The 17911-nt window shown below is 34.0% G+C and overlaps 1 protein-coding gene across 1 annotated transcript; it reads left to right on the top strand.

Annotated features, from left to right (window-relative positions):
• Positions 1 to 3845: 3845 nt before the first annotated feature.
• Positions 3846 to 5483, top strand: LOC145115955 (UPF0481 protein At3g47200-like). The gene has a single exon (XM_079052315.1). It carries the CDS (start codon positions 3941 to 3943, stop codon positions 5336 to 5338), a length of 1398 nt encoding a protein of 465 aa, XP_078908441.1. The 5' UTR covers positions 3846 to 3940; the 3' UTR covers positions 5339 to 5483.
• Positions 5484 to 17911: the final 12428 nt, after the last annotated feature.

Here is a 17911-nt window from a genome sequence, read left to right as displayed (position 1 = left end):
GCTCTTAATAAGAAGGTGAGGTGTCCAGGCACGTACGTACCAAATGGTACGCTATGCATACGCGGTCAATGCCTCGATTTCTTGGTCAAGTTGAGTACGCCCCGCGTACAGCTGAGTACGCACAACATACTCAGTTGCGTTGACTCGGCTGGTTTGTTGAGTTTTGACCTTGACCAGGGTTTGACCAATTTTGACCAAAGGGTATTTTGGGTATTTTGATATTAAGTTAAGTTAGGCCATAATTTAATTAATAGGTGACGAGTAGAGCCGGTATTCGGAGCAGAGATTTATTCAACTATCGTTCAGACTGGGAGGTGAGTCTCACTGTACTGGTGGGTCGAAGGCACCAACGCCAGCCCACTAAGTTATGTATCCTAGTTTATAGGATGGTGTTATGCTAGTTATATGATTGATTAGTAGATCTGCATGATTATCTGTATTTGCTGGATGTGTGTTTATGCTTATGTGTTACATATATCGACATATTGTGGTTGGGTTGACACGATCCTGCTTTGAGCTAAATGTCAAGATACTCGGGGCGGTCTGGATAGGCTGTAGGCCCTGCGAGGCGGTGCAGTCATACAGAAGGCCCAAAGAACGGTCCAAATAGGTTGTAGACTCTGCGAGGTGGCCCAGTCAGGCTGAAGGCTCATATTTGCATGCTATTGTTTGTTATGTTGTGTGATGGTACTTTGGGAAAACTCACTAAGCTTTGGCTTACGGTTTCAATTTATTGTTTCAGGTACCTCAGAGGATTATGGGAATGTGAAGGTGTGATCGTGCACATCTTCCTGTTTTTATGATATTGGATCTTGGGATACTCTGATTATGATTATACTTTTGTAACAATGGTTTTTGTAAACATTTTATGGTTAATGAGTTGTTTTTGAAAAATTTTATTTTCTATGATTTTTGGGATGTTACAAAAAGCTTCTACACAATTAAAGCTTGGAGTCGAATGTGTTGCAGTTGTGACAGCCACATCATATATAAGCCCACCGACGAGCTTTAGAGAAAGCAATGTCTCACACAGACGAACCACAAAAGCCATCACAAGATTCACATAGTTATGAAGTAAAACAAAATTAGAAAAACACAACACAATAGTATTCAATTAAAAGAGGTTCCACTGTTATTTGAAGTCGTTTATGCATAGAAGGTTCCACTTTAGCTTCCCACTTTCTCATTAATTCCATTGCTATGTAAAGCCAAAAAGCTTATTTATTAAGCATGAAGTATCTAAAGTTGCCTACTTCAGCAAACTAAGTTTCATTTGTTGCTGAATTCGATATGATATATTGATATTCGACTTTTTAGTTATTTTGATGGTTTAACTTTTATAGATAGTTTCTTTGTAAAGTACATGCTTATTCTTCGTTTTGAGTTGTATGTTATTTTTTCAATTTTTGTACATAGGATTACCTTATGTTTTGGGATTTTTAGACGTTAGCTTAATCAACTCAACAAGGACAATTTTGTCATAATGTATAGAAGGGCATTTATGTAATTTAGGACATATAAATCTTTTTCATGGTCTTAAATTCATTAAATTCAAAGATGGGATGGTGGTACATCAACCAAAATTTATCAAAGATTTATTACAATCTTATTCTATGACAGATGTTTATTTTGTGAAAATGCCTTTGGCGCCATCAAAGTTGTCTTTACTACCAAAAATAGATAAATGGATAATCTTTTGAAAGATCCTTTTGTTTATCGATAGTTGATTGACAAGTTAAACTTTATTTTACATACAAGACCATATATTACATTCTTTGTACAATATCTTAATCAGTATAACAAAACTCCAAGTCAAGCTCATTATGATGTTGCTCTTCATATGTTAAGATATCTAAAAGGTTTTATAGATCAAGGGCTTCACTTCAAAGATAATTCTCTTTACAACATTAAAGCCTACTATGACTCTGATTGGGTCACCTGTCCTCTTACACGACGCTCTATCAGTGGTTTCTTCATCATGTTTGGTGGCAATCATATTTCATGGAAGTCTAAGAAAGAGGGTATTGTTTCTTTGTCATTTGTTGAGGTGGAGTACAGATCCATGCAACGTGTTTGTTCAGAACGTACATGGATTAATCGATTTTTTGCTGAGTTTGAAGTACCAAGAATAACACTCATTCCTTTGAAATGTGATAACAAAGCAACGATGTACATTACAACTAACCTTTTTATCACGAACGCACAAAGCATATCGAGTTAGACTGCCACTTCGTTAGAGAGAAACTTTAAGACTCATTTTCTTATCACATGTTTCAACTCAACATTAGTTAGCTGATGTAACGACAAAGCCTCTCAATGGACCACATCATCATCATGCTACAACTAAGTGAGGTTTGTATTCATTGCCTCCATCTTGGGGTTGTTAGCTTAATCAACTCAAGGACAATTCTATCATTATATATATAAGGGCATTTGTGTTATTTAGCTTATATTATGTTGAGTAGTTAGTTATGTTGTTAGAATAACTTATTGATTTCTTTCTCTTGTATAAGTATGCAACGACTCCATGTCTGTAATGAGAAAAACTTCTATTCTCTCAATCACTTTAGTTCATCTTTCAAATTCTTACATTAGAACATTAGGATACTACCATGTATTATTGTGGTTCTTATCTTGAGTCTATCAAAGTTTAATGGTTAATAGTTGGATCTCTCACTAAAATGTTAATTTACAATTTTTTTTATTTCTTAGTTTTTATTTATATACATAGATTTGAATTTTGTTGTTTATTATTGTACACCAACTTATTTACTATGTATTATTTTTGTTATTTTAAGTTGCCAACTCATGTAGTATATGAGTTTTTAACCTATTAACATTATATATTATATTAATATCCTGAGTTTTTTTTAGCTTTATCCTTGGATGGTGCTAATTAGCAGGGTCCAAAAGTCTTCATAGTATTTATATTCACGAGGTTTATGCTTTTGCACGACAAAATGTCTCTAACTTGAGTTGAAAGTGTACTTCACTATAATATTTTCATATATTATAGTACTTTGTCACAACAACATGAAACACTACATGAGTAACTTTATTCATACATCAAGTTAAGAATATGTTTCATTATAATTAATAACTCATTTTACTTGATAATTTAATTAACATATTTACTAGAATACTCAATTGACGCTCGAAAAAAGCACTTTCAAAAATATATTACATATGTAAACAGATTAAGCCATGTGGCATGGACCAATCAAGTGCAATGAAAAACGTTGATTGTTCTGAGGTTTGAAAACCGACCTTTGCGATTGTTCTTAATAGATAATTTAAAAACTTAGAGCATTAATCTTAATATATTATGGACATGTTTATAAGTTTATAAGTTTAGCGCATCCATTTTTCATAAGCATATTTAGCAATACCGATTCAATTATGAGTTTGTCATGTTCCGTAAATATGTGCCACAAATTTCTATTTCTTTTTTATTAATCTATATTAAAATATAATTTATTTGTTAAATATAATTAATTAAATTTGATTAGTTACTCTGAAATGGAATTGTCAATAAATGTGTCAACGTGATTATAAAAGTGGATATTTTTCCATTGATACAATTATCATATGGAATGCACAAATTAGAAGTAAAAAGTATAATTTCATGAATTTATGCAATTATGTCATCCGAATTTTAATTTTTCGTTTTTAATTTTCAAATAGACCTAGATCTGTATGCACCCCAGTTTCGTTTTATTTTATTCTTTAATTAAAGGAAAAAGCAACATGCGTTCCTCGTCTGTGCCATCAAAGTATTTATCTAATAATACTTCACCTCAAAAGATGTCTGTCATGATTCCTATCTTCTTAGGGAAACAAAGTTAACGTTGTTATATGCATGTATATACCAAGACAAGACCATCGACACTTTCTTACAATCCCATAATTAACGACTGATACTAAACTACCAGATCCAAAAATGGCAACGCACGATGATATTAATGCAAGCAGCATCGAGAACGAAGATGAGGCATGGGTTATCGACTCGATTGAAAAAGCCATCCCACCACCTTTGTCATCTGCACGAATCCCTAGAGTTCCGAAGATATTGGTGTGCGAGTCGAGCGATATCTACGAGAAATACTATGTTCCGAAGGTGGTTTCCATTGGTCCATACCATCACAATAACCAGAAGCTCGAGTTAGTCGAGAAACTCAAGCCTGTTTTCACGAAGGAGCTCCTCTCGAAGTACAAGGTGGGCCTTAGTACGTTGTACAAAAAGCTTGGGACAGGGAGCATGGTGCAAGAGTTACGGAATTTCTATGAAGAGAGATCAACAGACCATCTCTCCAGTAAGGAATTTACTATGATGATGTTGCTCGATGGATGTTTTATTTTGTATTATATTCTATTTATCTACGGAGAGAAACCTGGAAGTTGTAAAGAGTTGAGAAGCCATCAGATTGTGTTTATCCAACAAGACTTGTTCTTGCTGGAAAACCAAATTCCCTTCAAAGTTATAAACGAGGTGATGAATTTGATAAACCTGACTGAAAGGCGTGACAAGATTAGATCGTTCTTCACTAACAACATTTTGGTACCAGGGAGGCAGAAAAGAGGGTGGTTCGGTTTCCGAAGCGGTTCAACCCAAAATGATCAATATTTCGGTTCGAAATTGGTAGCAGATCATCACCATCTGCTCCATCGTCTGCATTCTAGCCTTACACGAACAAGTGAAGACGATGCCCAAAAGGATGAAATAAGCAACAGATGTACTTTTCGTAATGTTAATGAGCTTGCAGATGTTGGGATCCAATTTAAGCCGAGTAGCGTTATGTCTTTGGCTCATGTGGAGTTTGTTGGACGGTGGTGGTGGTTTTCAGCAAATGTAAAACTACCTCCGATAACCGTGGACGATTCCACCAAGCCCATGTTATTAAACTTAATAGCCTATGAAATGTGCGCAGAAGACGCACATGATGCATGGGTTACCTCCTATATATGCCTCCTTGATTCTCTCATCGATCATCCTGAGGACGTTAAGGCTCTTCGGAAAGCTGGGGTCCTTGATAACTCCCTTGGGAGTGACAAAGAAGTTGCGACGATGTTCAATGAAATAGGGACGGATTTGGTGCCAAACAATTTAGCCTATTCGAAAGCCAAGTACGAAATCCAAAAACATTACGACAGCTTGAGGAACACAAGGTTTTCCCAACTCAAGCACGAGTACATCAAGAGCCCGTGGTCATTTCTAGCGCTTGTAGGAGCTGTGGTGGCTCTATTTCTTAGTGGTGTTCAAACTTATTTTACTGTCTGGGGTCCCCCTGGCGAATGTGACGATCTTTGCAAGTTTTTGAAGCTGAATCATCACTTATGAGATCCAATTAATAATTGATGGTTCTTCTTACCACATTTCCTGTGTGTATCTGTTTTGGTGTGTTTTTGAAAGAGTGATTGCGTATGTGTTGTTTGTTTCCACTTGTATTCGGCAACGTTAACAATAACTTTTTGAAAGAGTGATTGCGTATGTGTTGTTTGTTTCCACTTGTATTCCGCAACAATAACTTTTTCTAAATATATGATTTGTGATTAATATAATTATTAGTCAATCATGTCACCAAACTCAACCGGATATCTATTCTTGTTTATATATTTAGGTGAATATGTAATATCTTGTTTTAGTTAAAATTTTCCATATATGTACATCTCTTTCGTACTCATTACCTAAAGGGAAAGACTATAAATTATTTAATGACATGCAATGTCTGTCATAAAAAAGATATAGTTTACAGACTAATGTATATTATTGAAAACCCTAACATAGAGGAACGATATACATTTGACTGTCATAATACGACAGTTTTGTATATCATAATTTGAACTTTTTTTAATACAAAATTGGACAGACATTTTACGTCATGCAATTACCACATGGATAGCATCCTACATGTATATTTCCTTTCCTTCCCCAGTGAGCTTGTCTTGGACACCCTTGTCAATATCTTTCATCGTTTCTTGCATTTCTGCAAACATACATGGGTTGGTTAATTAGGAGATCAAAGCAAAGTAAGTATTTACAAATGCTATGTTATTATTTTACTGTTTTGTTATAACTTGGATTGAAATCTTTCTTACTGTTAAAAAAAAGTAACTATTTACAAATTATATGTTATTAATTTACTGGTTTTCTTATAACTTATAAGCATCCATGTGCTTCCTATCACAAATGGAATCCACACAGACAAAATCAAATTACTTATATTACATCTTTAACTTTCTGGAAAAGAGAGGTTAAAGATATTATAATAAGTTTCACCTTTTTAAGTACTTATTGATGCCATAACAAACATATATAGTTTCTTACTGATCAAATAATATTGATACTTGTGTGTGTTAGGTTATTGTGTTTTAACTATCTATTGTGTGTTTGTAAGATTGATTGTGGACCAATCATTTTAGTTATTTTAAGAAAGTCTTTAATATATATTACATGTTGAAAATAAAATGAATATTAATTAAATCTTCAGCATTTAATATGCATTAATTACTTTATTTATTATTATTATTTTTTGACCGGCAAACTATCTTATTCCTAATTTAATCCTAAACACCACCTATGTTTAATCTTTTTGTTATATATATATATATATATATATATATATATATATATATATATATATATATATATATATATATATATAGGGATGAGATCCGTTGGGAACTCATAGTTTCCCAATATCCTGATAACTAAAGGTGGAGCGTTAGATCAAAATTAATTCATTAAGGGCATAATTATCATCTTACCGATCTCATTTAATGTTTAATCTTTTTGTTATTGGAAATATTAATAAAAAGTTTTAAAAATTAACATAATAAATAAAATTTCGGATTTTAAAAAATAATAATAATTTTTGATTTTTTTTTAAATAAAATGGAGAATTTTTAATTTTTTCCAGAAAACAAGAATTTTTAGAAAAATATATTTTTAAAAAAACTGCAATTTTTTCAAAAAAAAAGCAACAATTTTTTTGCATTTTAAAAAAAAAAACTGCATTTTTTTCAAAAAAAAAAAAAACTGCATTTTTTTTTTCAAAAAATATTTGCAACTTTTTTTAAAAAAACTGCATTTTTATCAAAAAAAAACTACAAATTTGTCAAAAGTAAAATTTTTAAGAATCAATAAATTAGAAAAAAAACTATTTTTTTAACAAAAAAAAATCAACGTTTTAAGTGCATAAATATATATGCATATTTTTTCAAATGCATATATACATATTTCTTATACTATAATATTTTTAAGTAATCATAAAAAATCTCATTTTTATTAATCAATCTATAAACATAATACTACAAGTATTTTATTTAATACAAAATAAAATATAAAAAAAAATATAAGAACTACAAAGATTCACAGTATGATCATTTCTTCATATCAACATTTCCATATTTTCTTCAATTTTTCACTTTTCACATCTTCAATATTTTCCACAAATTCTTTAAAATCTACAAGAAAATTAAAAAAAATTGATTAATGCAAAACACTCATGTGAATCATATGTAATTCATTTGTGAATTACATGTGAATTACATGTAATTCATATGTGAATCACATGTAATTCTTATGTGATTCACTTGTGATCTACATGTGAATCACATGTAATTCATATGTGAATCACTTGTGATTCATATGTAACTCATATGTGATTCACTTGTGATTTACATGTGAATGACATGTAATTTACATGTGGATCCCATATAATTCATATGTGAATCACATGTAATTCATATGTGAATGACATGTAATTCATATGTGAATCACTTGTGATTTACATGTGATTCATATGTAAATTACATATGAATCACATGTAACTCATATGTGATTCACTTGTGATTAATGTGAATTACATGTGATTTACATGTAAATCACATGTAATTCATATGTGAATTACTTATGATTTACTTGCGAATTATATTTGATTCATATGTAAGTTACATATGAATCACATGTAACTCATATGTGATTCATTTTTTATTTACATGTGAATTACATGTGATTTACATGTGAATCACATGTAATTCATATGGGAGTCACTTGTGAATTACATGTGATTCATATGTAAATTACATATGAATCACATGTAACTCATATGTGATTCACTTGTGATTTACATGTGAATTACAAGTGAATCACATGTAATTCATGTGTGAATCACTTGTGATGTACTTGTGAATTACATGTGATTCATATGTAAATTACATATGAAGCACATGTAACTCATATGTGATTCACTTGTGATTTACATATAAATTTAAGGGTGGTAAATAGGTAAATTAAAGATTGGAAAATTTCTATGATTGGAATACTACAAATGTAGATATGAAAATTCAAGATTGGAATTGGAACTGAAATCGGAATGTGAATTTTTGGTTGGGTGGAATGGAATTCAATACTAAAAGATCGAAGATAAGAGCATACAAAAAGAACCTGGAATTATAACCCTATCAATTCTTGTAGATATGGACCAATGACCCTATCAATCAAGTAGATTCCCAGTCAAATTTTTATTATAACTTGTATCTCCGCATATAATAATACCTAATCATAATTTATCCGGCCTATGGACATTCCCAAATATAGAAGCACTACAAGAAAAACGCGATTTTGCTAGGGAAGGTCGCTATGGAATGTATTTTCGTTGTTAATCTGCAATGGATCGTGCTATGGAATGACGTTCCATAGCAATGTTGGTACCACATTGTCTACGGATTTTATTTCTGGTAGCGAGAATGGGACTTGCTAGGGAAAATGCTACCGACTCCATATCCGTTGGTATTATGCTAACGATATTTCTATGGAACACAAATTCGTAGCAATTTTCCAACGACATTTGTTACGAAGTCACTTTCCGTTGTACTGTTGCTATGGAATTAATTATCGTGGTTACTATGAAACGAAGTTTGTGAAGGAAACCAATTCCATAGTTGATTTTCTATATAAGTATCATTTGTAGGTATTTTGCAGTGGAATTCTGCTATGGAATATGATTTCGTTTGCTTGTTTTGCTATGGAACAAAACGCGTAGCTAATTTGTGACTGCATTTGTTGGGATGTTGTATGCTTAATTAATTTTCTTATTCTATGAATGAATTCTTATTATGATCAATGTAATTTGTAAGATATGGTTTGAATGAAATGCTTTTGAATTGGTAATATGTGGCATAAACTAATGGCTAAAAATGTAAAAATGAATTATAAAAGTAGATATTGCTGGCAAGCGGACTCGAACTTAAGCTTATGCTAGAAAAGGGTGCGGTTAAGCCAGTTGTGCTAATCAAGTTGTGTATAATTTCTTGAAAAACATGGTATATAATGACTAATTAACCATATAATTTTCTTAGAACTCAGGCCCTATTTTTTCCGGGGCCTGTGCGGTTGCACATATTGCACACCCTTAAAATCGGGCATGTTAAAGTATATAATCTATGTAGATTATTTTCCTTAATAACGAATTTATTACAAACTTATTTTTAATTCCATTAACTATACTTATCACAAAAATTACATGGGTTTTATGTATACTTCATCCTACTCAAACAACATAGCAAGCAAAAATGACTAAAATGCCCTTTTAACATAATGATGTAAACATAAAACCAAAATAAAATTATAGTAGTATACAACTTCATATACAATACAATATGAACACTAATATTCAATGTCCAATCTATTATCAACCATTTATATTTTTAAGAAATATATAAAACCTACCATACTCTACATACAAACGACAAACCATGCAATATCTTTGTCGATCCTCATCCTCTTCAAGGCCTATTGCAAATGCACCTTTAACAGAATGACGTGGGTCTTCACATTGGAATGTGATGTTATTCGTTGTAAGTCTATGAACAACATCAACATCCCTCAACAACTTTTTGGCACTATCAACAATACCCGTATACTCCCCATCATCCGGAACTGCCCAGCCAAAATAGGCATCAAGTAATTATAAAACTACACATTAAAATATCCATCAGTTAATCCAATGTATCCTTTTCAATACAACAGTAAATATTATACAACACAACACAACTAAATACTAACCCCAAACTACAAACATGCCTTAATTAACTATAAATATAATTTAATTTACATATATATATATATATATCATATATACATACCTTCATCACATTGATGAGGCCCTCTTGAAATGTAGATCATTCCAAGCAAATAAATTGCCTCAAGATGATCTTCATCTGTTGCTTGTCTCAACAAAGTCAATCCTAAATCAAAATTGTCATAATAAAAGCACTCATCCTATTGACAGAATAACAATATCAATATATAACATCAATGACATTAAATATTAATAAATGGTATAGATTACATATAATTACTGAAACTACACATACAATTCCTTGTCTGAACATGACTTTAATGTTATTATGCAATGCACATGTGCGTATAAATAAATCAGCTTTCAGATTTTTGGGACCCATTCCTTCAAACATGTCAATGCATGTTGTTATGTACACTTGAGGATCACCCCCCACTTCATACATCTTCTTTGAACTTCAAAATTTTAAATACACAGTAAATAACAAATAAATAAAGTTGTATTTCATCAAATATACATTCATTAGTTGATGTTTATTGAGAATTACCAAAGTCTTGCAGAGACGATGTCTTTCGCAGATTCTGCCCCTAATACTACAAATATCCGACTCAAAATCTCTAGTGGGAGATCATCTAACGAACGACGACTTCTAGTATTCGATATTCTACTTACAAAATACACATTGGAGTAGTTGATTTCAATTTTTTTTAAATTAAGCGTAACTATGAAAGACAGTGTAACAGGGTATGGAAAAAAACTTACTTTATGATGATCTGGTCGGGAGGAGTACAGGAGTCTCTATTATCGGAGAAAATCGTTTTTAAGAACGATTATCCTTCGACGCTTTGGGGGTTTTAGTGTTTGTATGCAGATTTATCGTCCGGAAAAGTTGAGATGTTATGAATGGTTGAAGAACTGAAACGCCGACGTGACGTTAGAGGTATGATGGCGCCTTAACGATTTAGAGTGCAAAAAGACCAAATTGCCCTTGAAATCATTCCAAATATGTAAATACTAAGGGTATTTGTGTCAAAACGCATTATTCAAATATTATAACCTTTTATAACTAGGTAACAGTGGACTTTTGATTGTTGAAATGAAAAAGACAAAAATAAAATATATATATCATAATCCATGATGTAATACATTTATATTAACATTTCACCAAATTACTAGTATATATTCATGTGTGTGTATATATATATATATATATATATATATATATATATATATATATATATATATATATATTAAAAGTGGAACAAGATTTTAACAGTAAACTTTTTTACTTTATATTTTAGACACAATAGTTTTCTTTTGTTGCCACTTTTAGTCCCTATGTTTATAGTAACTTTTTTTACTTTGATTTTAGCCACAATACTTTTTCTTTGTTGCCACTTTTAGTCCCTATGTTTATGCCTTTACAATTTTACCCCATTCAAAGCATGGGTTCTCCACTAGTTAATATTAAACCAAATTACCAAATCCAAAATAAAATACATGTATGTTTATGCCTTTACAATTGTATTTTATATGTATTTAATACTAGGAAAGAACAAACATTTGCTACATACAACTATAATCACAATACAATATAAACACTAATGTTGAAAGTCCAAAACACATTATTCAAACATTATTCAAACATCATTCCAAACTTTTACTCTTTTAGTCCCTTATTAACAACACAACATACTTACTGGTTAAGTAATTACTTATCAAGTAAATTACTATATATTTGTATATTAAATCAAAAGAATGTACATAGCATTAATTGTCATAATATGAAAGTACATATCAACAAACTACTCATAAATTATACCAAACTCCCTAGAAAACCTAACGAAACAAGCATCCCACAAACAAATTTCACACCTAAACACCCATTTGTATCCATTCACAAAAGCGTCTGACACACTAATTACAGACCTATGCATTGCACAAGTTCTATGGAAGCCATGGAAGTGTACATGTTTCCTCCCCTCCCTCTTTAAGTTGAGATGAACCTTAGAACAAGTTGCTCTAAGATTCCAATTACCTTTTGCTCTGCAGTAAGCATTGTTCAACATGTACAAAGCTTCCTGCTTCCTATGTCTCCCTTCAGCCATCACCATCATTCCTAGGACAAATGTTGAATCCAAATGTCCCACTGCAGATGCTTCTTCAAGCATCATTTTCCCTTCATGATCAGCTTCTAAGAAAAATAACTTCATCTGAAAAAAAAAACATTAAAAACATAATTTCTAGTTAAAGTAATGCAAAACAAGAAACAAATTAATTAATACTATGCATATATATAACAACGTATCAATCCATTCTTGAACAGAATATTTGGGTTTCTCATCTCTATGCATTTGTTGACAACTGTATGTTTCTGGTCAGACCAACCACGAAATTGTAATCCATCTACCTCCATATGTTTATATACTTCATCTGTTTTTCCTGCCTCGTTAAAGAATTTGCAACTGCAAACGAAACACAATATTCACTCTGAAATGTAAAGACAACTCAAATACACTTGTGAAGTAGAATGATCAAAGACAAAACTTACACACTCTTCATCCTGAAAGCCTCGACTACTGAAATTTTTCCCAAGTCGACTATTATTTTCTCCATCACTTCCAATGGCATGTCTCTTAGCGATTTCCTTTGATTTCTTGATTGCATCTTCGAAGAAGTACTGGCTTCCATAATAATAAACCTTCACTAAGATAACTATTCTGCGAAAATGATTTTAGGGTTTTTTGACTGTCAGAATTTTGAAATTGGGGTTGTTTGCAAGTGACTGAAATAAGAGTGAAGAGTTGATACAACGTGTTTCATCGGAAAACATTATCACGCCCAGAAGATGTTCCATTATAAAATGACCAAATTGTCCTCATACATACAATGACTCATATTTAATTAGTAAGGGTAGTTTTGTCAAAAGTCATAATTAAAAGAAAAATCAGTTTCTATTTTAATACACAACCGGCACAAATGATATATGTTGACCAATGACCCATATGTCATCCATGGACACCATAAGCAACTACCATGTTGACCAATGACCCGTATGTCGTCCATGGACACCATAAGCAACTACCATGTTGACTAATGACCCGTATGCCATCCATGGACATGATAAGCAACTACCATGTTGACCAATGACCCGTATGTCATCCATGGACACCATAAGCAACTACCATGTTGACCAATGACCCATATGTAATCCATGGACACCATAAGCAACTACCATGTCGACCAATGACCCATATGTCATCCATGGACACCATAAGCAACTACCATGTCGACCAATGAGCCATATGTCATCCATGCACACCATAAGAAACTACCATGTTGACCAATGACCCATATGTCATCCATGGACACCATAAGCAACTACCATGTTGACCAATGACCCATATGTCATCCATAGACACCATAAGCAACTACCATGTTGACCAATGACCCATATGTCTTCCATAGGTGATACCATCACACCATAAGCAACTACCATGTTGACCAATGGCCCGTATGTCATCCATGGACACCATAAGTAACTACCATGTTGATCAATGACCCATATGTCATCCATGGACACCATAAGCAACTACCATGTTGACCAATGACCCGTATGTCATCTATGGACACCATAAGCAACTACCATGTTGATCACCAATGACCTGTATGTCATCCATGGACACCATTAGCAACTACCATGTTGACCAATGACCCATATGTCATCCATGGGTGATACCATCACACCATAAGCAACTACCATGTTGACCAATGACCCGTATGTCATCCATGGACACCATAAGCAACTACCATGTTAACCAATGACCCGTATGTCATCCATGGACACGATAAGCAACGACCATGTTGATCAATGACCCATATGTCATCCATGGACACGATAAGCAACTACCATGTTGAGTAATGACCCATATGTCATCCATGGACACTATAAGCAACTACCATGTTGACCAATGACCCGTATGTCATCCATGGACACCATAAGCAACTACCATGTTGATCACCAATGACCCGTATGTCATCCATGGACACCATAAGAAACTACCATGTTGACCAATGACCCATATGTCATCCATGGGTGATATCATCACACCATAAGCAACTACTATGTTGACCAATGACCCGTATGTCATCCATGGACACCATAAGAAACTACCATGTTGACCAATGACCCTTATGTCATCCACGGACACCATAAGCAACTACCATGTTGACCAATGACCCGTATGTCATCCATGGACACCATAAGCAACTACCATGTTGATCACCAATGACCTGTATGTCATCCATGGACACTATAAGCAACTACCATGTTGACCAATGACCCAGATGTCATCCATGGGTGATACCATCACACCATAAGCAACTACCATGTTGACCAATGACCCGTATGTCATCCATGGACACCATAAGTAACTACCATGTTGATCAATGACCCATATGTCATCCATGGACACCATAAGCAACTACCATGTTGACCAATGACCCGTATGTCATCTATGGACACAATAAGCAACTACCATGTTGATCACCAATGACTCGTATGTCATCCATGGACACCATTAGCAACTACCATGTTGACCAATGACCCATATGTCATCCATGGGTGATACCATCACACCATAAGCAACTACCATGTTGACCAATGACCCGTATGTCATCCATGGACACCATAAGCAACTACCATGTTGACCAATGACCCGTATGTCATCCATGGACACCATAAGCAACTACCATGTTGATCACCAATTACTCGTATGTCATCCATGGACACCATAAGCAACTACCATGTTGACCAGTGACCCATATGTCATCCATGGGTGATATCATCACACCATAAGCAACTACTATGTTGACCAATGACCCGTATGTCATCCATGGACACCATAAGAAACTACCATGTTGACCAATGACCCATATGTCATCCATGGACACCATAAGCAACTACCATGTTGACGAATGACCCGTATGTCATCCATGGACACCATAAGCAACTACCATGTTGATCACCAATGACCCGTATGTCATCCATGGACACCATAAGCAACTACCATGTTGACCAATGACCCATATGTGATCCATGGACACCATAAGCAACTACCATGTTGACCAATGACCCATATGTCATCGATGGACACCATAAGCAACTACCACGTTGACCAATGACCCATATGTCATCCATGGACACCATAAGCAACTACCATGTTGACCAATGAGCCATATGACATCCATGGACACCATAAGCAACTACCATGTTGACCAATGACCCATATGTCATCCATGGACACCATAAGCAACTACCATGTTGACCAATGACCCATATGTCATCCATGGGTGATACCATCACACCATAAGCAACTACCATGTTGACCAATGACTCGTATGTCATCCATGGACACCATAAGCAACTACCATGTTGACCAATGACCTATATGTCCTCCATGGACACCATAAGCAACTACCATGTTGACTAATGACCCGTATATCATCCATGGACACCATAGGCAACTACCATGTTGATCACCAATGACTTGTATGTCGTCCATGGACACCATAAGCAACTACCATGTTGACCAATGACCTATATTTCATCCATGGGTGATACCATCACACCATAAGCAACTACTATGTTAACCAATGACCCGTATGTCATCCATGGACACCATAAGCAACTAACATGTTGACCAATGACCCATATGTCATCCATGGATACTATAATCAACTACCATGTTGACCAATGACATGTATGTCATCCATGGACACCATAAGCAACTACCATGTTGATCACCAATGACCCGTATGTCATCCATGGACACCATAAGCAACTACCATGTTGACCAATGACCTATATTTCATCCATGGGTGATACCATCGCACCATATGCAACTACCATGTTGACCAATGACCCGTATGTCATCTATGGACACCATAAGCAACTACCATGTTGACCAATGACCCGTATGTAATCCATGGACACCATAAGCAACTACCATGTTGACCAATGACCCATATGTCATCCATGGGTGATACCATTACACTATAGGCAACTACCATGTATAGTTTATTAATGTTTAATCCTCGTTTATAATTTTAAATTAAAACTATACTATGAACACCTTGTTAGTCTATGTTCTTTCTTGACGTTAGCTAGATGGATATACCCTATCTATCAATCTGGAACTACTTTAATAAATTTGAATTACTAAATATATAGCGGTAATCAGCACAGTTTGAATTTTTCATTAGCGGAGCTTCAAAATATTTTGCAATTCCTTTCCCTCCAACCTACACACGATTAGGCTGCAGATTAGGGTAAGTTTACTGATTAGAAATAGGGTTTACATTTTCTGTAATCATCATCTCCGGTGGCTAATTGATCGAAATCTTTGTTCATTATACGTTTGTGCATTAACTTTGGCGATATAGGTTGTCACTCATCTAAAATTTTTTCATTTTAATTTATTGTTATCGTGATGATCGTTTCTTGTTCTCTATTCATCTTCATGTATATTATCATATTAAATTAGAAGTAAAATGGTTTTGATTGTACTCAATAGTTTGGATGCATAGTAATGCCTTCATATATAATTTATTTTTATTGTTTGTTTCTCTCTTCTCATCAGTAGTTTATCATCTTTAACACATTGGTATTGACTACAATTTTTTGTTAATTTTTAAGCAAGTAAGATGTCGAACTGGAAAGCAAAAGAGCATCCGGTGTGCAGCCAACTAAATTCATTGCACCACAGGTTATGAAACGCAACAGGATTTCAGCTGCAAAATTCATAAACAAACAAGTACAAGATGAAGAAATCGACTTCCCAATACCAACAACCACATCCAAAGCACCTATAACATCTACCAACAAAAACCCTATAACTAAATCATTAACATCAACCATGACTACCACTTCCTCGACATCACTTACAACATCCACATCGTCCTTAGAAAATACATCTAAAACTTCATAAACTGGAACAATACAATCCTCAACACTTACATCAATAACCAAAACTTTAGCACCTACATCATCTAAACAATCCTCAACACCGACACCCACTACCACATCATCAACACCTATATCTACTACCACAACCTCAAAACCTACATCTACACTACCATCCTCCACAACTACAGTAACTACCACACCCTCCTTAAGTAAAGGAACTACCACATCCTAAACATATACATCTATCCCAACACCTACCCCAGAATATACCCCATCAACAACACTTATCCCAGAATCTACCCCATCACCAACACAACCAACCATGAATGGATCTGTAGTGGAAAGTGTAGAAGGAGAAAACAATTCCTCTGAAGATTGTGGACCAAATGGACGTTTAACTGTTCATGTTTGGAAAAAACGTGAGTTACCAATCAAATCTTAATTACAACTTTTTCTATGTATAACCTTTTGGTTTACACGTACATATCAATTCATAACTTAACACATCACACATGATTACTTGCAGGCTAATGCCACCAGGCCCTTGTGCACACTTTATTAGTCGATCCTTTTTACAAAGAGTAGATCCAGAAGGGTACGCTTGGGGAAAAGTAAGCAAAGAAATGTGTGATTTATATTGGGAGGAGTTTCAGGTAATTAACTATATGTGATAAATTGTTGTTTGGTAAACATTTACACTTAAACTTATGTTTATATTGTTAATGTGTAGAAAAAATGTTGTTGGGATGAAACAATAGACTCGTTGGTGAGGCAAGCTTGGGCAAGGAAAGCGGCACAAAGTTATGGTCAATATCTCTTCAACATGCGGAGCCCAAAAAGAAACAAACATGGCTTTAAACCA

The sequence above is a fragment of the Lactuca virosa genome, chromosome 5, assembly GCF_052849685.1.
Source record: "Lactuca virosa cultivar CGN04683 chromosome 5, Lactuca_virosa_CGN04683_v6, whole genome shotgun sequence".
NCBI lineage: Eukaryota > Viridiplantae > Streptophyta > Magnoliopsida > Asterales > Asteraceae > Lactuca > Lactuca virosa.
Note: the sequence above shows the minus strand (reverse complement) of the source record. Positions and strands in the feature narration are given on the sequence as shown.

Excerpts from the sequence above, each read along its gene's own strand:
- LOC145115955 (XM_079052315.1), top strand. The coding sequence starts at position 3,941 with ATGGCAACGCACGATGATATTAATGCAAGCAGCATCGAGAACGAAGAT.